The 24,654-nt window shown below is 36.0% G+C and overlaps 1 protein-coding gene across 3 annotated transcripts in view; it reads right to left on the reverse strand.

Moving 5' to 3' along the window:
* Positions 1-2,436: 2,436 nt before the first annotated feature.
* The window catches only part of METTL25 (methyltransferase like 25), a 110,715-nt gene continuing 88,497 nt past the window's right edge, over positions 2,437-24,654 (reverse strand). Inside the window, exons 9-13 of one of the 3 annotated variants that reach the window (XM_066257564.1) lie at positions 22,841-22,934; positions 7,857-7,931; positions 7,214-7,285; positions 5,217-5,325; positions 2,437-2,513 (exon numbers count right to left, since the gene is read on the reverse strand). In XM_066257564.1, the coding sequence (XP_066113661.1) occupies positions 5,233-5,325; positions 7,214-7,285; positions 7,857-7,931; positions 22,841-22,934 (334 nt within the window). In that variant the 3' untranslated portion in view covers positions 2,437-2,513; positions 5,217-5,232. Of the gene's footprint in view, positions 2,514-2,614; positions 4,386-4,872; positions 5,326-7,213; positions 7,286-7,856; positions 7,932-22,840; positions 22,935-24,654 lie in introns of those variants that run through there. The other 2 variants (XM_066257563.1, XM_066257562.1) reach the window with 2 other exon arrangements.

Genomic DNA, 24,654 nt, shown 5'->3' on the forward strand with positions numbered 1-24,654 from the left:
AACTGTAACAAAAAGAAATTAAAATTGCATAAAAACTAGAGCATGCACCAAGAAACGGATTTCAGATTTGGAATCAGCGATGCAGAGATATATAGAAACAGTTCTAAAACCTCATGCAACAGAAAATGAAAAAAAAAGATTTGTTCCCCAGTGTCCATTATGGTTACAGTCCTTTTGTGGAATACACAGATGTATTTCAGGAGTCTCATCTGTGCTTCTTGACAATTTTTATCAATTTTAGGTGTCCTGAATATTAATTAAGTCAGGATCACCAATAGTGAAGATTAGAAGCCTGTCCACCTGCATCTACTTTAACAGCATGTCTTTGAATTACATACATTTATAAAGAATTAATGAAAACAGTATTCTTAAATTGCTTTAGGACAATAATCTAAAGTTGAGGAAATTTAAACAAAATCTTTAGATGTATTCTGAAAAAAAATTATTTAAAAATGTACATGAGCAGCAGAAAGCTGGAGAAGAAACAAAGCAAAACAAAAAATTAATTTAGCTCGTTGGCATCTAGGAAAGAATAGAACTTCAAACCTCATGACAAAGACTCTGGAATAACTATGCACGTTGAAAGCAGTAATAATAATTATTATTATGCACAGTGGCTAAAACCACAAATCAAAGAATAATATTCAAAAGCATGTAATGTAGGGAAACCTTTTGTGTAAGTCTCTGCATTTATACCTATAGATACAGAGTATATGCTAAATTGGAAATTACATGAGGAATAAATATTAATCTTAATAGATTATCTCAACAAGCAAGATTACTGTGAACCTTAACTACTATATATAAGGCAATGCTTTTCATCTCATAGTAAAATCCATTTTCGAATGTGGACAATTCCCCAATTTTGAATGGGGAAACTAAAATCAATTTATAAACTATTTGATTAGAACTTAGAACATATTTTTTCCTTCCGTATAAATGCTATAAATATGGTTAAGTTTCCATTTCTATCCTCCTAGTGCTTTTAACAAATAGATTGGTACCTTGAGATACAAATTTAATTCGCTTTGTAACCGAGCTCGTAAGTCAGTCAACTTGTATATCAAACTGCCGATACTGGACCCATGCGTCAATGCACCAACTAGCGGCAGCTTACCAAATCATGACTCGTATCTTGGAATTTTGCTCGGATCTCGAACAAAAATACGGACGGAGTCGCAGTTCATATCTTAAAAAATTTGTATGTTGGTCTGTTTGTATCTCAAGGTATCACTGTACAACTATTGCTTTCATATTATAAGTTATGTGTCTGAAATTAAATGCTTTTTACATTGAGAACTGCAACCGTCTGCATCAGTGTGAGAGAACAATGGGGTCTAAGAACTGAGACTATGTGTGTCAACATGATTTGTCTGTTACAAGAAAATTTTGCCCAGAAACAACTGTAAACCATAAATAACAGTATTTCAGAAAATTCCCATATATTCATTTATCTCAGATAAACAATCTGCTCACCTTGGCAAACAGTTCACTTATCAAGTAACATTTTACCTATTAAGACTTACTTCAAGATTCTCACTTCGCTATAGATACTATTCATAAAACTAATATGTCATGAACTTTTCCAAATCCCTAGTCTGTTCTCCACCTAAACCACTTGAACCCAGCCTCCCAAGTTCTAGAAATAGCCTCCCCTGACTTGCCCCTTCAGAGACTGTCAAGGCTGCCAAGGCAGAATCTTCTATTGTTGTAGGAAGTTCTAATAATCTATAGTTTTGCTTCATTAACTGGTTGTCTAATGATATTTTTTTTCATGTATCACTTTATTTCCGTTCATTAAATTCCACATGTACATAAAATCATATGGTACTTGTCTTTCTCTGACCAGCTTATTAAGGGATATTTCAATAACACATTTTTAATTCTTTGAATCCTCATAATACCTTTATTAATCTAGGATCTATGATTACGTGCCTTTTAGAGATGAGAAAACTGAATCACACTGAATAAAGTGACTTATCCCAGACCTCAAAACAATTTAATTCACATAAAACTAAACATAGGACTAATATTACTGAGTCATTCTTCTTCTAAGTCAATCAAGTAGAAGAATCTCTGAAGAATTCTGTGCTTGACTTTCTTAGTCCTCTGCCTCTAACCCAGGCATGATCAACACACGGCCCACGGGCCGCATCCGTCCCGTGTAATGAGTTTATGTAGCCTGTGATTAAATTTTTAATATTCTCCACTACTTTAAAATCTCAGCTACTCAGAAGTGGAAGTGTCTTTGATTATTGGAAATTGAGATATTTAAGAAGATAGTGATATGCAGAAAAGAATTCCATGTGTGACTAATCTAGGGTTAACTTCCAATAATTGGTCAAATGGATTCGTGATACTTCATTTTTTAAACCCATTCTTTTAGGTGAAGTTTGCCAGTGTGCACCCAAGGTCAAACAATTTGTTATTTTTGTGGTCAAGTGTGCTGAATCAAGTGGCATTGTAGCATAGACAATAGCTGCAGTTGATAACTGAAAACGTGTCCAGGCTGTCTGTAAAACAAAATAATTGTTTTATTTGTGATATAACCCCTTCAAGCTCATTCTATTAATTAAATATTGTTTCAATTGATTGAGATACAGTTTGGATATTTATATGGTATATTATTATATTTTTATTAAAATAATATTGTATATTAAATTTTTTTCCACTCACATTTATTCACAAATTACATAATAAAATTTTGTTTACTTAAACAAAACATTTTTGTATTTAACATTTTTTAATTTTAATATTTCGGCCGGCCCATGAAAAAAGTTTTCTTTCTAATCTGGCCCGGGGGCAAAAACTGTAGGCCACGCCTGCCCTAACCACTGTACTTAGTAATTTTATGGTCTGTCTTCCTCACTGTACTGTGAGTTCTTTGAGGACAGGTATATATCTTGTTTATCTCCATCCTGCCAGTGCCTATCATAATCTCTGATACATGGTAAGCACTCAATAAATGTTCAAAAAATAAATATTATATGAGATATTAGCAGGCTTGCTTCAGCTCATCCAGAAAGTAACTGTCAGAATTGATGGCCTCCACCAATGCACCATATTCTTTAGCTCAATTGTAAATGAGCTCTTGAAGAGCAGTTTTTATGAGATGACAGTCCACAAACACTGCAATCCTACCAAAATATTATATTTCCTTGCTTTTGGTGTAATATTATCACCTTAGTGTGATCATACAGATCATCTCATGTTGACTGTTGATTAGATGCTTGAATCATACATTAGTCTCTGATTAATAAAAATTGAAAACATTAAATAAAAATTCAATTTCTGACCATGTTTTAAAACATACGGAAGTTCTACGTAGTTTCCTTCATACCGAAACAGATGTAATTTCCTCTTCTAAACTGTGCTTTACACATATAAAGTTCTTTTTTCTTTATTATAATGAGAAATGAATGTTATATAAATAGTTGAGTATCAGAAAAGTTTAAAAACCTACATACAAGGTAAAATTATGAAAGAGAGAAGGTAGGTTGGAAAGGTTTTCTGCTCATTCTGAGATACTAATATACTAAACAATATGAGAAAATAGAATAAACAACCAGAAGAGACACATCAACTAAATGCAAATATGTGAACCCCATTTGATTCTGAATTGAACTGATATAGAAGACTTTTTGAGCCAATCAAGAAAATGTGGATGAGGACAATAGATGGTATTATGAAAAACCATCCTTAACTTAGAATATATACTAAAGCATTTATGTAAAATTGTAAACTACTTGAGATTTGCTTTAAAACTCTCTGGGGGTGAGGGGTAGTTGTGGTGGTGTTGTGTTTGTGTGAACATTCACATGTGTATAGATAAAACAAGATCGGTAAAAGTTTGATAATTGTTGAAGCTTGTAATAAGCACATGGGGATTCATTATACTTTACTCTCCATTTCTAGATTCTGAAGTTCCCTAGAATTAAAAGCTTAAAAAGTGGTTAATTTCATCATTATTGTAGTAGGGTATGCAAATTATTTGATCATTCATATATACATTGGCTGCAAACTCAATATTATTATCAAAACTCAAAGCAAAAAATTATTCTTCTCGCCTGACAAGTCAGTGGCGCAGTGGATAGAGCGTCGGACTGGGATGCAGAAGGACCCAGGTTCGAGACCCCGAGGTCACCAGCTTGAGCGTGGGCTTATCTGAATTGAGCAAAAAAAAGCTCACCGGCTTGGACCCAAGGTCGCTGGCTCAAGCAAGGGGTTACTTGGTCTGCTGAAGGCCGCAGTCAAGGCACATATGAGAAAGCAATCAATGAACTAAGGAGTCCCAAAGAAAAATGGATGATTGATGCTTCTCATCTCTCTCCATTCCTGCATTCCTGTCTGTCTGTCCCGGTCTATCCCTCTCTCTGACTCTGTCCCTGAAAAAAAAAAAAAAATCTTCTCATCCATGAAGAGACTCCAAAATTTAAGAAAGCAGTTAGTTATGTTCTGTGCTTCGGAGCATTTTATAAAGTTTCCTGCTGAGCATCAAGGAAGACTTTTCCCAGCTGATATTCATGTCTCCTGAGTGTATTCGAAACCCATAGCTTTCTGCTGATGAAGGGAAACAACCCAAAAATAAGGGTTGGCCATCCCCTTATTTTAAGATAAACAGTTTCAAGAAACCTTGAAATATATACTTCACTATAAGATTTATATTGCTTTAAGGGCATAGAATATTTCCTGATTTAATTTAGATTAAAACTCAATATAAAAATATGCTTTATATTAGTAACTTTTTATGTCTTGCCTGGCTCCTGAGTATTTCTTTACTTTAAATGTGGATTTTTCCTCCTGATAACGTGGAAAATCTTTCCAAAATGTGGCGAGACATGCAAATGATCTTTAGCACAACAAATCTTATGCTCACACTTATACCTCTCCTCTCTTAGAAAATTCATAAAAGGCAAAATGTGCTATGTAGCAAGTATCATGGGTCTCAAGTATTGAACAGGAAATAAATATCAGAATACAACATCCTATTGATGTAATAAATCAGGAATGTAGGTCAATCCTTGTATAACATTTTCATGAGTTATTTTACTAAATGTATGCTCTGACAATGAGAAAATGGATTATGGTATTCCGTTGATAGCTATAATTTTGTTTATTTCAAATATAAGGTAAAGTTTTTAAAATAGTTATATAACATGACATAAATGTTTTAGAAAAGCCAAATTAGCACTAGGTCCCACAGGTCCATCTAATACCTTGCGTGGACTGAAATCATCGCTGCCGCTTCAGAGCAATAACGGCGTAACACCTGGGAGACTGCACAGGGTCAAACAGCTTCACAAGTGCAGACCATGCAACATCTTCCTGCAAATTAAGCAGTGATTTAGGAATAAACCCATTGTTGAAGATGGAAATGAGAGATAAGTCAGGCTATATGTTGTAATATTAAAAAATATAAAAAAGCAAACAATGTAAAAGAAAATTATTCTTTGTTGAATAAAATTGACATTTACAAGTCTGCCTTCAGGAATTTATGCTGAGAAAATAATTAAAGATGTACACAGAGAATGAACTGCGAGATTACTCTTTGTGTGATTGTGAAAAACTGGAATTTGATGATAACAATTGGGTATTAGTTAAATTATGATATGATAAAACATTATTCAGCTTCTGTAGTAGTATTAATCAGTTGGAAAATTGTAAATAAAGTAAAACAAATTAGATGCAAATAGCATTTATAATTTGATTCCAATTTTAAATAAAGTTATAAAATATGTGTATGTATATATGCAACACACATATATTAGAGAGAAGCACTAAAAATAAGCCATGAAGTTAGTAGTTAGTGCTGAAACATGGCATTCCTGTTACTTTTAATTTTCTTTTAATGATTTTTATCATCCTATTACCAATCTGTTAATCTTTGTGCATACTGCTTTTACTATCTATTATACTTAGGTCAATAAACATTGTTTTGAAAAGGAAAATGACGAATAGCAAGTAAAATAAGATTCTGTCACCTACCAATTTTGGAACCAAAGCTTTGCAGTGCTTTTTCAATTAGTAGCTTGGGAAAATACATCATTTTCTAAATATTTAAAAACTGCCTTTCTCCATATAAATACAAATCAGAACAAAAGCAAACATTTATTAAAATCCATTTGTTCCAAGTAGCCTGTTGAAAAGAAGAAAGCAAAGCTCCCCATATGATAAAACAAAATTTGTAGCGTCGGCCTAGCGTGCGGAGGACCCGGGTTCGATTCCCGGCCAGGGCACATAGGAGAAGCGCCCGTTTGCTTCTCCACCCCTCCGCCGCGCTTTCCTCTCTGTCTCTCTCTTCCCCTCCCGCAGCCAAGGCTCCATTGGAGCAAAGATGGCCCGGGCGCTGGGCATGGCTCTGTGGCCTCTGCCTCAGGCGCTAGAGTGGCTCTGGTCGCAATATGGCGACGCCCAGGATGGGCAGAGCATCGCCCCCTGGGGGGCAGAGCACCGCCCCTGGTGGGCGTGCCGGGTGGATCCGGGTCGGGCGCATGCGGGAGTCTGTCTGACTGTCTCTCCCTGTTTCCAGCTTCAGAAAAATGAAAAAAAAAATAAAAAAAAAACAAAAAAAAAAACAAAAAAACCCCAAAAAATTTGTAAAATAAAGGGTTTATACAGTGGAAACATAGTCTGAATCCACAAGTGGATTTAATTTAAATAGTTCACAGAACTTTATTTTGACCAAAACTGAGTAAAATCTGCATAAAATATTTTCCCTAAAGATAACCAAAAGAACAATATTTTTGGTCATTCAACATAAATAAATAAGATTGAAAAAATAACAGAAGCAGCCTTTACTGATTGGAAAGAAGTTTCTAACAGCAGAGTGCGTATATCTAAAAATTCAAGTGAAATAAAAGACAAGATCTTACAAAATGTAACATATATATGATATCTTTTATATCCGGACTTTTATTTTTAGCTATACTATACAGCACATATGATAGTTTGTTTACTGACTACTGTATAGTAATTACCATACAATTAGATGAATATAAGATTTATTATAGCAGCAGTGCTGAAAACATCTGTTATGCACGTTTGTTTTAAAAGAGATGGAATGAATATTTAAACTTGAAAATATAATGAAAACATTATCTTGTGTTTTAATCTTAAGTTTTATGTGAAAGAAACCTATCCTATATATATGTGGATCCTTATTACTGGATTTAATTAAGATATTTGTTATACATTTAAAAGTAACATAATTTACCTGCTCTTTCAGGTAGCAAAGTCGATCCAGAAGAATCAATGTCTCTATACAAGGAGCCAGAACAACTTTCAGCTAAAGGAAAGAATAAGATAGGATGGTGTTACTTAAAAAATAAATTTTAAAAAAAGACTGGTTTAACAATTATGTTTAAAAAATTGTATCTACAGAAGTTTGTATATGGTCACATCTTCAATATTCATGTATATCTTCAGAAAATGAATACTGCAGAGATCAAAAGTTTTTCTTTAATAATAATAGGATAAGAATGTCCTCTAAGTGACTTTGAGGTAGAATCCAAAAGCCATCATACATATGTGATAGAAAGCTTTTAAAGGGGTACTAAGAATAAAATTTATTAAAAGGAATGCTTGTGAAATAACAGAATTGAGATCAATATATGTTCAAAGAACTCAGAAACTTCTTTCTGTGCATTTATAATACACTTTAGAAGAAATCTACCATGTGTTCTCTTTATTACATTACTGACACCTAATATAGTTTTGAAATAGGAAATGATTCCAAACAGGTTTTCTACAATAACAGAAAAACAACATAGATTGGTTGGCCCCATGATAAAATTTAATAGGATCCTATTTAAGACTAGCAACAAACCCAATTTAATTTGTTTAATTCTGACATTTACCATATTAAAAGCTTCCAGCTCATTCATCCTAGGCTTATACTTCTCGTAGTAGTCCATTATAGTTTTTTCTGGCAGCTTCAAGATAAAACAACAACAATAATAATAAAGTTAACAACAGTTAAAAAAATTTTCTTATCAAATACACCCTAAAGTAAAATAAACCTAACAAATGTAAAACGAGCTAGGTGTCTGAAGAGCTCTAAGGATATTTGTGAAGCAAGTCAATATAAATCTAAACTTTTTACTTATATCTGCTGTACCAATATAGTTTTTTAACGTATCACAAATAAAATTACTAATACCATCCTATTGATATTGTATAATTTCAACCAGTAGTGACAACATATTTACTTTCACTTGTTTCTATGCTAGGGGCACATAGTGAGAGCTCAGCAAGCCTTTTTCAATAGCTGTATCTAAAATGATATCCTAGAGAAAACTTCAAAGACAACAGAAATACAATAAGGACAAATATTCATATTTAAGATAATTTCCTCAAACATCAACTAAACATTCACGAACAAGCATTACTTTCTGATGTGTATTCTCTGAAACATATGATACCCCTAGTACAGTGAACCCTTATGGTCAAGGAGGCCACTTCCTAGATCGTCTGCATGTTTCTGTTCCTACCAGGTGAGTGCTATGCTTACTGAATCAACTGCATTTGTTTCTAAACCTGTCTTGCTAGCTATATCACTGCAATAAAATAATATAAATATTACATAATCAGTGAAATATAAATGCAAAAAGAAAAGTTGTTTTTATAAGTTGAGTGCCTCTTGAGAAAGGCATGATAAAGGAAAGTCACCAGGAGAAACTTTTCAAATTACATGTGGTTAAAACAAATTAAAGGCTGGACAAAATGAGTAAAAGATCTGAAAAGATTTGTACTCAGATTTCTTCACAAAGTATAACAAATTTATTATTTTTTCAAAGCCCCTATTCCTTTTCTTATTGCACTGAATTTTCTTTTTTGAATTTAGAAAGTACAAAAGTGTAATAGTGAAAAGGCTTTGTCTCCTCCATTGCTAGTGTAGCCTTCCAATAAAGATTTCCCCCTTGGTAAAGAACCCAAACCAATTATATCACCCCTCCCCCACACTTTTATAAACCTTTGTCCATCTTTGAATCAAAGAAGTGCCCTCCCCCCCCAGCAAATTTCTGCAGCAGAATATACTGGATTGGATCCAGGTCTGCACTTCAAGCCAGAAAAAAATTCTCATCTCACAAAATTGTGTATGTGTGTTTTAGTTAAGTCTTCTTACTTCTCTCTGGCTATCTGAGATCAGCAATAATAGGATAACTCAGAACACGCAATATTCTTTTGCTCCTGCGTCACTAGCATACTGCTTCATACAAATGTGGTTTCTCAATGTGATTCCTCGGGTTCTCCAATACTCTTGTTTCTTATTTATGCCGAACTGGAAGCACCACAGACATAGGAATTGCTGAATTAGCTGCTCAGGATATGTTACTTCAGAGAACTGTCTTCTGTTGGTTTTGTTGTTGGTGTTTAACTCTAGGCATGTTCTCTTGGCACCTTCCTGCATCCCTCTTTACCTTCACTGTACTTCACAATACCCCTGGTTTGAGATTTTATATGCTTTCTGATTTTGTGCTTCCGTTTCTCATTCTATTTGTTGCTTTTGTGGATTCTGAGGAGAAAAGGTGAGGACCTCACATTAACTCTCTAACAAAATGGAAATCTGTTGCTTCACTTTCAACAGAACAAAGCTGGACATTTTAGATTATACATTATAGATGTCTGATGTAAAAAAGTTGTTAAACTTCAAACAATGAAACTATGTGCAATCCTGTGTTCAAAAAAGCAAAACAAATGGCCTCATTCTTACACCAAAAGTTTGATGAGTAAAAGTATATTAATATGGTTTTAAGTAAAACATTCTACGTTTAAGGTATGATTTTCATACTGTAGTCAACTTTTCAATCACATGCTCAATTGTGATGGGTCAGATCAAGTGAATATATGAACATTTAAAAATAAAGATGCTACCTTATTCAATTCTAACATCAATCTGTATCATACATATAAAATGGTCTCATTCTATAAATGACATTATTGAGTTTTAGAGCCTGTGAGAACCTCGGTGGGGCCGACATGCTCACTATAAAGGCAGATGCCAGAACTGAGGTACTGCCTGGTGTATCTCAGACTGGTAAAAATACACATGGAAACTTACAAGTTACAGAGCACATCAAAGAGTGCTGGGAGCATTGGTCATGAAATCCATTGCTTCCTATTGCCCATTACTTAGACTCCAGAAAAAGGAGCTGATATGAGTTAAGCTGTGAAACAGAGCCCTAGCTCTGTGGGCTATGGATGGTGTAAGTTCAGGGAGATATCTACTCAAGAAAACTAAGGTGATACAGGAAATAAGCAGCCATGTTCAGGTGTTTTACATTCTCCACCCCCATCCCCCGTTTTTTATATATATATATATATATATATATATATATATATATATATATATATATATTTTTTTTTTTTTTTTTTTTTTTTTTTTTTTTCTGAAGCTGGAAACGGGGAGAGACAGACAGACTCCCGCATGCGCCCACCAGGGGGCGACGCTCTGCCCACCAGGGGGCGATGCTCTGCCCCTCCGGGGCGTCGCTCTGTTGCGACCAGAGCCACTTCAGTGCCTGAGGCAGAGGCCAAGGAGCCATCCCCAGCGCCCGGGCCATCTCTGCTCCAATGGAGCCTCAGCTGCGGGAGGGGAAGAGAGAGACAGAGAAGAAGGAGAGGGGGAGGGGTGGAGAAGCAGATGGGCGCTTCTCCTGTGTGCCCTGGCCAGGAATCGAACCCGGGACCTCCGCACGCCAGGCCAACGCTCTACCACTGAGCCAACCGGCCAGGGCTCGTTTTTATAATTTTTAAGTTATTTTAATGTCAATTTAGCCTATGGGTTAAAATTATTAGTCAACACATTTCAAACACTTGACCGATTTCACCCTGTCTTCATAAGTTTCAAGAGCTCAAGTTCTGGATACAAGCATGCCTTCTTCAAAACTTCAAGAAGAGTCAAACATTCCTTAAATTCTTCTGCTTTTACTTCAGACCTAAATTCTTCAGTCTAGTTTAGACATGCATTTATTTTGTCTGTTGTTAAGCACAAATATTCTCTTTATTCTTTCTCACAAGCTTATCTGTCTGATGATTGTTAGTTTCAGAAAAATGCTAAATATTTTTCTTGTGCTCAGTGTCTGTTAGTAAGTTACAGTGTGTCCGTAAAGTCATGGTGTACTTTTGACTGGTCACAGGAAAGCAACAAAAGACGATAGAAATGTGAAATATCACCAAATAAAAGGAAAACTCTCCCAGTTTCATACCTATTCAGTGCAGTTCGATGTGGGCTCATGCACAGATTTTTTAGGGCTCCTTAGGTAGCTATCCCGTATAGCCTCTACAGACTCGTCACTGACTGATGGCCTACCAGAACGGGGTTTCTCTGCCAAACTGCTGGTTTCCTTCAACTGCTTATCCCACCGAATAATGTTATTCCTATGTGGTGGCGCTTCGTTATAAACGCATCAATATTCACGTTGCATTTTGGTCACAGATTCGAATTTAGCGAGCCACAGAACACACTGAACTTTCCTCTGTACCATCCACATCTCGACTGGCATGGCCGTGGGCTGCTCCACTATATACACGGTGTTAATCATCATCTGCACATACGCATATGCTGTTACATCATCCTACAGAAACTGGGAGGGTTTTCCTTTTATTTGGTGCAGATTTCACATTTCTACTGTCTTTTGTTGCTTTCCTGTGACCGGTCAAAAGTGTACCATGAGTTTACAGATACACTATATAAAAATGACAAAAAGGAGCATGGGTCTAGAGTTAGACAGTCTGGATTGGAATCCTCTTTCTCCAGTTTCTTGAGTTTTGGCCTTAAAAAATCAATTTAAACTGTCTTAATTTTCTCACTTATAAAACGAGGCTTAACTACTCCTTTCAGAAGGCCATCCTTAGTATTCAGTGAGCTAAGATAAGCAAAACTTTTTACCACAATGTCTGACTCAAAGCAAAGGTTCAAAAAATAGCTTCTTTCATATTGTTTTCTAAAAAATAAACATATTTTCAAACAGTTTTGGATTTACAGAAAATTTGAAAATAACAGTTTCCATCTATCCACTTTCTTCTATTAACACATTATAATATGGCTGTTATAATTAATGAGCCAATATTGGTACATTATTATTAGCAAAAGCCCACATTTTATTCAGATTTCCTTAGGTTTTCAACGAGTGCTCTTTTTCGGTTCCAGGAGTCCACACTGCTTTTGTCCTATTGGTTGTGACAGTTTCTCAGACTTGCATCGATTCTGATGACCCAGACAGTTTAAAGGAGTACTGGTCAGGCATTTTGTGGAATGTTCCTTCACTGGGATTTGTCAGATGTTATGCTCATAATTAGAGTGGAGCTATAGGTGAGTGAGAGAAAGACCACAGAAATGCCATGTTCCTACATCATATCATGGGCACATATATCAATAGGACTTAGCACTATTGGTATTGACCTTGATTACCTGGCTGAGATAATGTTTGTCACATTTCTTCACTGTCAAGTTCCTCTTTTTCCTCCTTTCCATACTGAATGCTTAGAAGAAAGTTACTATGTACAGCCCATACTTAAGGAGTAGTGAGTTATGATCCATCTTCTTGATGGTAAAATATCTAAATAATTTGGAGTTAATTTTCATGGAAGACTTGTATCATGTATTTATTAATTAAAATTATCTTTTTCTAGTTCTATATAGGGGGTCCAGATAAGCAAAGGTAGACCATACTTCAACTAACAGGGAATTGGTTGAATAGATGAGAGATACACAGTTGTTAAAAGAACCCTCCCATATTCTAATGATCAGAAGATGAGTTAGCAATTGACCTAGGGTGGGGCGGTGGATAGAGAATACTGAATACCCTTAGCTAGGTCATGACTGGCTCAAGAACTGAGGTAGGAGAATGTAGAGATAAGGTCCATTAGCTGATCCTGTTTAGGGAGTGGCAATGAGGGTGAAGTATGCCTGACAGTTTTACTTTGGTGGACAGAGAAAGTTATCCATGTGATCACTCACAAGACTAGTGCCAATGGGAATCTTCTGGAGCACACACACAAAAGTGAATCTTTTAGAACTGATGTAATTTTGTGTGTAACTAATTTTCCTAAGCTTGAAATTTATGGGCAATAAGACATAGGTTTTCTTAAAAAGAAAGGAAAATACAATGTACAAAGTTTTCCCATTTTCTAATGTATACCTGTTTAATTACTAGCTAATAAAAATAAAAATTAAACTTGCTACTATCTGAACAGCACAGTCTACATATAAAAATAAATTTTAGCTATTATTCATTCTAAAATTGATTACTGACACATCATATATAATTATTGCATATATTTTTATTTTAATTAAATAAGTCATTTGCAGATTTAGCAGGACAATAATTCATAATGTGACCTTGAAATTAATGTTTTTACTGTATTAATGGTATTAATAAAATAACTAAGCAGCTGTTATTTTCATCCTTAAATAAAAAATAAATAAAAGGTATAATGAATTTTCCTATTCTTTCAATGATTATATCTTCTACTCCCTAGAGCCAGGGAGACAGATAATTTTTATAGGTAATGTGGCTATTCTTATATAGAATTAGACATATTCATAAGAATGTTCTATTGCTTAATGGAAATATCCTTTTATAGTCTATGAATCTGGCATTAAAATGTTATTAGACTTGGTCACTGCATATGACTCTGACATTGTTTTTGATCACAGTTTCAAAGAAATTTAATTGTTAATTTTTGTTTTTCCCCCCAAATTTAATTGCTCCAAATCTGTACAGTCATAACTTAAAGGGAACTTTATTATTAATAATATGCTTATTTTCAAGAAGAATTTGAGGTGGTTTATAATATGAGGCACAAAAATATATCAATAGCAGGGCCATTAAAGAAATGATAAATTCTCAGGGGTTTATAATTCAAGGGAGGAGAACATACCAAAATAACCTAGCTAAGGCCAATGGCTGAAATCAAACATGAATTGAACTTTGAGCCTCCTGATAGCTAAGGCAAAACAAGAAATGAATGTTCTTTGGAGATCATCCTATCATGAAAAATTAAACAGAAATCATTGTAGACTATTGTATAACAGAGCCCAGATATAACATTGAAAAAACTTCTTAAAATTGTCATATTGAATATTCAAAAATAACCTCATACCAAACAGAATGCCTCTGAATACTAAGTCCCATTTTAATGTGTTCCTGCCTAATAATCATCGCTAGCTGAAAGGGCCATGAGGTTGCAATTATGCAGATGTCTTCCTGCAGGTAGGTTTCCTCTCTTCTACCCCTCTCACCTTATTGGATTTAGGGTATTTGTAACTTATGACAGGGCTGCTGCTGCTGGCTGATACGGAATCTTCGTGAGAATTAGAAACAATACCCCCTCACCTTCCTTCAGGTGAATACAGTCCGGGGCCAAGGCACCTGCTGTAAATGGAACGTGGGCTAGAATTTTAGCTTTGCTTGTACCCTTAGCTAGGTACCTCTGTGCAGAACAAAAACTGCATAATCCTATGTGGCGGCCCTGCTGATGAAAGGGTGTGGCACGAAAAGTCTATGAAACAGGTATGAAAGAGACAAAATTCACCAGCTAGGTCTTCTTCTTTCTGGAGGAAGGTAAAGGGACTGAAAGCGATGGACCAAGTTTGTTCAAGGTGAGATGCATAGTCATGCATAAACAACCTATCACAAAACAAAAATCTGGAGAGAAAAATAGTCTAGGACAAAGAGTGAAATTCTGTAGTTGATAGTTCAGGAGCTGAATCATTATAATGCTGAAGGATCAGAAAATGAATTATTGCTAAGAAGATAACAGTAAGTCAGTCACTATGCTTTGAATCCTGCTCCCACTAACAACTACATCCTGATGAGACCAGGCTCTACATACTGTTCTGTTTGTTTTGTTTTTTTCCCCCTTTCTGGGTTCTTGTGAAGATGAGAAATTTCTAGTTTTTCTTATAAGCACATGTATTCCTGGAATAACTTTCCACCAGCCATTGAAAAAAAACCTGAGCAAATATTTATTCCTTACAATCAAATAGCCACATTTCTTCCTTCTCAAAACCTTGAATAAAGCAAACTATTTAATCATAGTTCTGATAATGCATTCCTACAGGAATGAAGTACTATTAGGTAGGGGGGCACGAGTAGGGGGAATATATTTTATACTTCTTTAATGATGAGATCTGATGTAGAGATGGGGCTTAAATATTGCATATAGAGACACACTGAGAAGGCACAACATCTCTGTGTAATATTCCTGTCAAAAACGTGTAACTTTAATCTACTCAGGAGGAAACACTCAAGACAACTGGCCTTTACAAAATATGTCAATGTCATGAAAGACAAAAAAGAGCCGAGGAACTATTGCAGATTAAATGTGACCAGAGATATGATGACCAAATGCAATGTCACATCTGGGACTGAATGCTTTTAGAAACATGATATAAAAGACAGAGACAGATAATGTCATTTTGTTCCACTGATGATGTTGCTAACTTTGATCTCTTGGATCAGGTATCCACTTTTGTAATTAATCATCTGTGCAAGGCACTTAGAGAGTGTAAATATATGGTTCCCTCAAAATATTTTTACCCAATGGTTTTAACACACATTACTGATTCCCTTGTGAGTCAATTATTACCTTGGTGGCTGCAAAAAGCAGCAGGAACTTCTTTATAGGAATAATACACATATTTTTCTCGTATCAGAAAAGATGACAGGTTTACTATATATATATATATATATATATATATTTATTTTTTTTTTTTTTTCATTTTTCTGAAGCTGGAAACAGGGAGAGACAGTCAGACAGACTCCCGCATGCGCCGAACCAGGATCCACCCGGCACGCCCACCATGGGGCGACGCTCTGCCCACCAGGGGGCGATGCTCTGCCCCTCTGGGGCGTCGCCATGTTGCGACCAGAGCCACTCTAGTGCCTGAGGCAGAGGCCACAGAGCCATCCCCAGCGCCCGGGCCATCTTTGCTCCAATGGAGCCTTAGCTGCGGGAGGGGAAGAGAGAGAGAGGAAAGCACGGCGGTGGGGTGGAGAAGCAAATGGGTGCTTCTCCTGTGTGCCCTGGCCGGGAATCGAACCCGGGTCCTCCGCACGCTAGGCCAACGCTCTACTGCTGAGCCAACTGGCCAGGGCCTACTATATATTTAATCTGTATGAGGAATTCACTGTTTTCTTGGAGTCAAAGGGATTCACTGAATCTAGTTCATTAATGAATACATTAACACACAGAAACATTTATGAGCTCCTTACACCTGATGTTGGCCATGCCGTGGAATGATTTCTGCCATCCTATCTGTATTTAAACTGCTATAATTAGTCTCAACCAATCTCTGATTTGACATCCAAGATCAGTTTAGTCGGCCCCTCCTTTAACCTCATCTCCCACACGGCCCCCACTACTTGCTTTATGCTCCAGCAGTGCTGTCCCCAGACTGTGTTTTTTTACATCTTTGTGGTCGTGCACAAGTGACTCCCTTCCCCAACATACATGAAATAAATCCCTTGCTCCCTACTTTCCCACCTGGTTTGCTTAACCAACTCCTATGCATTCTTCAAGACCAAGCTACGGCTCCAATGCTGTCTGTGAAATCTTCATAGGTATAGTCAGCCACTCTTTCCCCCTCTGCCTACTGTACTTTACAGGAAGTTCCTGCTACAATTATTAATTTTCTTTTTTCATGAGTTATCTCATAATTATCTTTGTGGTTCCAGTGTTCACTGCTGATGACGAATAAATGATTTTGGGTTCAAAAGTTTAGCTTTTGTCCGACTGTTTTGGAAAAATATCTAAGGATATTAGATATTTTCTAAATTATCCTTTATCCACACTTCCACTGAGGTTAAGCTTAGTTATTTTCAACTCTGTTCACTCAACAGTATAACCCCCTTCCATCGATTCAATATTTGAAATTATTTCATTTACTTGTTCTGTGTATATCACACACATACTTATACACACACAAGCTACTTTTCCCCCTCTTCTTATGGACAAATATTACAGTCCATTCTTTATCTAGCAAACAGTCAGTTCTGATGTGTGTTTTTTTTTTTTTTTTTTGTATTTTTCCGAAGCTGGAAACGGGGAGAGACAGTCAGACAGACTCCCGCATGCGCCCGACCGGGATCCACCCAGCACGCCCACCAGGGGCGACTCTGTCCACCAGGGGGCGATGCTCTGCCCCTCTGGGGCATCGCTCTGCCACGACCAGAGCCACTCTAGCGCCTGGGGCAGAGGCCAAGGAGCCATCCCCAGTGCCCGGGCCATCTTTGCTCCAATGGAGCCTTGGCTGCGGGAGGGGAAGAGAGAGAGACAGAGAGGAAGGAGGGATGGGGTGGGGAAGCAAATGGGCGCTTCTCCTATGTGCCCTGGCCGGGAATCGAACCCGGGTCCCCCGCACGCCAGGCCGACGCTCTACTGCTGAGCCAACCGGCCAGGGTCCAGTTCTGATGTTTTTAAAATCCTGTGAATGCTGTGCATGTGTGTGTGTGTGTGTGCACACATGCTCATGCATTTATGTGTGAACACATGTGCTAATGAATTCATGTATGTGTATGTGCGTGTACAATATATGCATGGGGAAGGAGACAGAAAGACAGAAAAATAATACAAAAGAAGATAAAATGTTGTGGACCATGAAGAAAACATGAAACCTTAACATTTTCTGAAATTTGGTGATAAAGTTTGGGACTGAAGATCAAGTTTGAGCACACCAAGATTTTCCTTAGATCTAGGTAGAGCTTTTTAGACATTTTAAAAGTTCTATTAAAATATTTTGCAAAGAAGTAATTGAACTTTACAAGAATGTATGGCAACATTTTATGCTAAGAAATCCATCTAATATAAACAGTATATTGCCGATAAAAAGTAGTTGGCGTTCTGTCAATTTATTGTTTTCAGGGGTACAGGGCTGGGCTTAACTTTACTGTAAAACCTAAACTCTATTCTTAAACAGACATATATTTTACGTAGGGTTGAAACAGTCTCACCTTTAGGTGGTTACAGCTATACAAAATTATATATCAAGGAGAGTGTCATTTTGAATTAAAAGTCTTCAAAAACATAAGAACAGAATCACTATTTCTTTCCCCCCTCCCCTATCCAAGCTTCTTGATGTAACACAGCATTTTAAAAAAAAGCATGGAGTTTATAATGGGAATGTTAGACGACTGCAAATGAAACACCCAGATGAGAAATACTCCAACATAGTGGATCTCAAACAGGGTGATTATGCCTCTTAGGGCATTTTTGGCAACATATGAAGACCTTTTTTTTATTTAAATTTTTGGATTTTTATCACTAAGGTGCTACTGCTCTACCCACATCCAGTGGGTAGAGAGGCCAGGAATGCTGCTAAACATCCTACAATGCACAGGCAGCCCCCCCCCCCCCACAAGGCATGTCGGTACTCCTGAGATTCAAAAACCCTGCCCTAAGAGAAAATGCCCAATGCTGCCTTTCACAACTGACCCTAGAACTTAATCTTTTAAGTTGTGCATGAGCCACTTATGTATCGAGCAAATACAAATCTGGTCTCATTCTGTGAACATTCTGTTTATATGCATTTTTTTTCTCAGTGAGAGGAGGGAAGATAGACTCCCACATGCGCCCCAACCAGGATCTATGCTTGAACCAATTGAACCACTGGCTTTGAGAAGGGAAAAGAGAGAGAAAGGAGAGAGAGTGGAAGAGAAGCAGATGGTCGCTTCTCATGTGTGCCCTGACCAGGGATTGAACCTAAGGTGTCTGCATGCTGGGCTGACACTGTCCACCCGGACTACTTACACATGTTTAACACGATTTCTTGAGACTAAAAATGTATCCAGAGCATAGCATGCTAGGAAATTTTCCAGGAACTTCATTTACTTACAAAGTTTTGAATATGAAAAGATGTGCTTTACAAGACCAGAAGTATATTTATGACTCACCATACTTTCAATTACACATAGTTTGTTATCAAATGATAACATCTCTCAAAAATCTTTAAAATATTTTAGTATATTTAATACTTTAAAGTTAACTGATTTTGATACTTTTTAGTAGTCTCAATCCCAGGTGAAAATTAATTTATTTAAAAAAATAAAACTATACACAAATGTCTTTTTACTGAGATTGATGGTCAACTTTCATTTTAGCACTGACACTTCATGATATAGAAGAAAAATAACAGAATTTTGTATTGGACTGGAATATGTTTGTTTTTTTAATTGAATTTTATTGAGTTGACATTGGTTAACATATACAGGTTTCGGGTGCACAATTCCGCACATCTCTTTACACTGTATTGAGTTCATGCCCCCAAGTCAAGTCTCCTTCTATCACCATCCATCCCCCCTTGACCCTCTCCACCTCTGCCCTCCTGCAGTCACCACCCTGTGGTCTGTGTCCATGAGTTTAACTCTTCCTGTCCCTTTTGCTCTATCCTTCTACCTCCCCCACCCAATACAACCTTTCCCCAAATGACAGTTGTCAGACTGCTCTATGTACGAATTTATTTCTATTTTGCTTGTAAGTTCATGCTGTTCATTAGATTCCACTTATGCGTGAAACCATATGACATTTGTCTTTATCTGACTGGCTTATTAAACTAGTCTAATAGTTTCCAGGTCCATCCATGCTGTCACAAAGGGTAATATTTCCTTTTTTATGACTGCATACTATTCCACCGTGTAAATGTACCGCAGCTTTTTTATCCGCTCATTTACTGATGTGCATTTGGGCTGTTTTCAGATATTGGCTATTGTAAATAAGGCTGCAACGAACATAGGAGTGCACATATTATTTCGAATTTGTGTTTCAGGATTCTTAGGATAAATTTCCAGAAGTAGGACTGCTGGGTCAAAAGGCAGTTTCATTTTTTATTTTTTGAGACAATGCCATTTATATTTTTCCACAGTGGTTGTACCAGTCTGCATTACCACCAACAGTGCACAAAAATTCCCTTTTCTTCATACCCTTGCCAGCACTTGTTCATTGATTTACTGATGATAGCCCTTCTGAAAGGCATGAGGTGATATCTCATTATGGTTTTAACTTGCATCTCTGGTGATTAGTGATGCTGACCATCTTTTCCTATGTCTATTGTGCATCTGTATGTCCACTAGAAGAAAGTCTCTATTCAGGTCTTTTGCCCATTTTTTAATTGGACTTTTTTTTGTGTGTGTGTTGAGATTTTTAAGTTCTTTATAAATTTTGGATATGAATCTCATCAGATATATCAGCAAATATGTCCTCCCATTCAAGGGGGCTGTCTTTTCATTTTGTTGATGATTTCCTTTGCTGTGCTAAAACTCTAGTTTGATGCAGCTCCATTTATTTATCCTATTTCTTGCTTCCCTAGCTCGAGCAGATATACCTAAAAAAATACTGTGATGTGAAATGTCCAAGATTTTATTGCCTATGTTTTCCTTTAGGATTTTTATAGTTTTGTGTCATATTTAATTATTTAATCCATTTTGAGTTTATACTTGTATATGGTGTAAGAAGGTGATCTATTCATTTTCACTATCTGTCCAATTTTCCCAACACCATTTATTGAATAGACTGTCTTTACCACATTGTATGTTCTTGACTCTTTTGTCAAATATTAATTGACCATATAGGTGTGGGTTTTGCTAGCTCTTTAACCCTGGAAAAACAATTTGCCTTCCTCCGAACTTCTCTTTCTAGATCATTACACTAGGAAATATAATAGTATCATTCATGAATGTTTTGTGAAGAATAAGTGAGATAATGTACCATTCTTAGCGTAATCACTGTCACATAGTAAGCACTTAGTAAATATTAACTATTATTAATATCCTTATCAGTAACAAAATAAGCATATTAAGGGACATTTACTATGATTATTATTATTATTTTCTTCTTTCTTAAGTGAAGGGAGGGGAGATAGAGACACAGACTTCTACATGCGCTCTGACTGGGATCCACCTGACAACCCCAGTCTGGGGCCAATGCTCTGCCCATCATGGGCCATGCTCACAACCAAGCTATTTTTAGTGCCTGAGATGGAGGTTCCAAGGAGCCATCCTTCAGTGCCTGGGGCTGATGCACTCAAACAATCAAACCATGACTGTGGGAAAAGAGAGAGAGAGAGTGTTGTGGACCGTTAATGGCAAAAAGCCATTATAGATTCGAGGCTTAGCAAAAGGCTAAGTTCTCCCCCCTCCATCTCCATATTTGGCTTTGATGCTGAGTATTTGCACCCACTCCACTTGCTTCCTTGGGTTGCTGGAAGCAATATACATGCCCTTCCTCTGACTCCTGGTTTGTTTCAGATGTTTGTAAATTTCACTAATGTATCCTGTTTTTACCTTGGGAGAGTTCCTGTCTTAGCCTTTGATGTGCAACTTTGTATCAGGGTCCTTGATTTGCATATGTCTATATAATAGAGGGAACTGGGGCTATGAGGCACTCAGATACTGCCAGGCAGTTTGAGGAGTCCTCCCGGTCCCATCAGTTTTGTTCTGACAAAGTGTGCTTCCTCAATTCTGCACCATTATTAGGAGCTGCGCTGGTCCGCGGCAAGAGAGAAAGAAAGAGAGAAGGGGGAGGGGGAGGAGTAGAAAAGCAGATGGTTGCTTTTCCTGTGTGCCCTGACCAGGAATCAAACCCAGGACATCTACCAGTGAGTCTACTGGCCAGGGCCTATGATTATTATTGACAAATCTGAGAAGAGAAACCATCAGAAAGGTTAAGTCACATCCTTTGTGTATTTTTTACTGTTTGGTTTTTGGCAGAGGCCAAAACATTTTTAGTTTAAGTAAAAACTTAGCTCTGTATTTGTAAAAATAATGCATAGGTTTTTGTTCTTAATATTAAATGCAAAATGCAATATATATACACACTAATTTAGACAAAATGATATGAAGGCCAGTCTGATTAAAAATATTTTTACAAAACCCAGAAATAAAGTAACTACAGTAAAAAGTGTCCATTCTTACTAATTTAAGAATAGAAGGATCTTCATTTTGGTGACTAAGTAGAAACACTTATTGGAGTTATATCAATGGCAAATTACAAGTGTTAAACTTAGATCAAAGATCAGAGTAAAAACGTGTGCTCTTTAGATAGCATTTAACAAATACAAACATTGTGTTCACTCAGACTTTTACGTGTATTACCTCATTTAATCTTTCTTAAATCCTATGAGTTAGAAATACCTTTTTAAATAGTCATTTTAAAGGGAAAGGAAACTGATTAGCACCAGTCTATTTGTTTTAAGTAATAAAAACAACCAGGGAGAAAAGAGAAAATTGGTATAATAATTAATAATACCTTTTGGCTTTGAAAAACTTTATCAATGTAACTTTTCTCTTTCAAGAAACTACATTTTATTCTCTATTTCAATTTACTGTATAATCAATCAAAATACCAGAGAAATTCAAACAAAATTTAATCTTTTAGATAACTCATTTAAATCATGTTGAGAGTTTATATTTTTTCAGTGTTAGAATATCACTATTAGTCAATTGGCTTACCTCTTTTTCTTCAACAATATGCTCTAAATTATTACCTTAGACTAAAGATACTACCATTTTCCAGGATTCCCCCAATCAAAAGCTTTTTGAATTTAAGATTTTCAATTTTAATTAGTTATATAACCTTTAAATAAAAGCACAACCACTGTCTGTTCCTTTACTTACAATTCCCATGTTATTTTGCTTTTTAACTGTATTTTGATTTAAAAATTGGCATTTAAAAAAATAAGCCTCAAAGGGGACTCTCTGGAGGTATAAAACAGCAAACTATCCACACTGACAAGAAGGGTCAACTGAAATTAAGGTATTGGAGGCCCAGTTTCAATACAATTTAGAATGTTTTCAAGAAATTCTCCTTTTTTAATGAAAACGATGGGTTGTCATATACTGACCTTGGACTCATCTAATCCAAGCTTCTTTAGGGACTTTCTGATATAATCCAGAAAGGAAGAGGATTTGGAATAAATTTTACCAACATGCCGATCACTGTAAAACAGAATTAAATCACAAAATATTTTAAAGTATCTTCTTGTAGATGGCACAAGATACAAAATGTGACATTGATATAATATTTCTGTGAATATTTTAAACTTACATATTTAAACATACTGTATTTGAGATTCACTTTTGAGAATTCCTTCAATGTATAGTAATGAAAGACAGTATTATGAAGACAGTACTAGGAGAGAGATGTTATAAATTCATGGTATTTAAAAAGCCTCAATTTTAAAAGGAACTATAGGTCTTTTAAAAGTTTCTATTGTGCTACAAAATACCTTTTAATTGTATGGGGCTCAATATTACAGTGCACATTTCATTGCAACATCTGCTAATAGTGGTGATAATTTAACAGTTCTGCAAAGAAATCTTCTTCAGTGCCCGTGCCCATCATAGATCAAGTACCAGAATGCTGAGTTAGGTCTGACCTGATCTCATTTATGCCTTGCAGATTTTCATTATAATTTAAAAAAAATAGCGTAAGATGATTTTAAATTTAACTAGTGAAATGTAAGACTATTATATCTCACAATTGCTAGACTATTACATCTCACAGTTTTGGTTACAATTTAGGTATACTGTAAAAATTAATAAAATAAAAAATTAATCACCTCCAAATATCAAAACAATAAATAAAATCTCACTTATACTTGACAGTATAAATATAATTCCTATGATTAATTAAATATGAAGCTCTCTCCCGTGTCCCATTGACACACACCTTAAATATATAACTTTAGCTCCGATTCTGGAGAGCCACCTTAGTTCCACTTTCATTATTACCTCATGTCCTGATCATTAGAGTGATTTCCTAATTACAACTGAAATCTGTCCTCTTCATTCCTGCCTATATTGCCTGCTATTTCCTAGATTATTGTTTTTATTTACCACTACCCTGCTCAAAAAACTGCTTTGAAATAATAGTACTTTAAATAGGGATAGTTTCCAGAAAGCAGATATTACATATTTTATAAAATTTTATGTAATTCTCAGATCCTACACATACTTATGTTTTTTTTATGTACAACAGGTATCCTGTAGACACATACATCTTATATACCAAAGTATATTAACTTGATTAACCGAGTAGTAAGAAAAATATGTCATTTAATATTAATATACTGCTCATCAACTTAAAAATGCTTTTAAGATACTTTAAGGAAACAAAATTATCTAGTGAGACTACAGCAGGAAAATGTATTTTTTTTATGCTGCAACTAAGAGTTGAGGCTTCTTTTTTTTTTAAAGACTTTATGTATTCATTTTATAGAGGAGAGAAGGAGGAGAGAGAGAGAGAGAGAGAGAGAGAGAGAAGAGGGAAGGAGCAGGAAGCATCAACTCCCATTGTGCCTTGACCAGGTAATCCCAGGGTTTTGAATCGGCGACCTCAGCATTCCAGGTCGACAACTTTATCCACTGCGCCACCACAGGTCAGGCAGGAAAATGTATTAATACTGTAAGTAGATCTATTTATAAATCAAGTAGTTAAAAGTATAGGCAAGTTTGACTATACAAATAAACAAGTGTAATTTAAAATATATAGAGAACTACTAAACAAATATATAAGGAAAAGTGCAATGTAAACAAAACGAGTAACAGCCATATTTATTTCATGTTTACTATTTAAGTCTTTTGCTGCATTTACTCATTTAATCCTTACAACAACCCCACGTGGTAAGTCAAAATATTATCCCCATTTTAAAGATGG

Source organism: Saccopteryx bilineata, chromosome 2, assembly GCF_036850765.1.
Source record: "Saccopteryx bilineata isolate mSacBil1 chromosome 2, mSacBil1_pri_phased_curated, whole genome shotgun sequence".
Classification (NCBI taxonomy): domain Eukaryota; kingdom Metazoa; phylum Chordata; class Mammalia; order Chiroptera; family Emballonuridae; genus Saccopteryx; species Saccopteryx bilineata.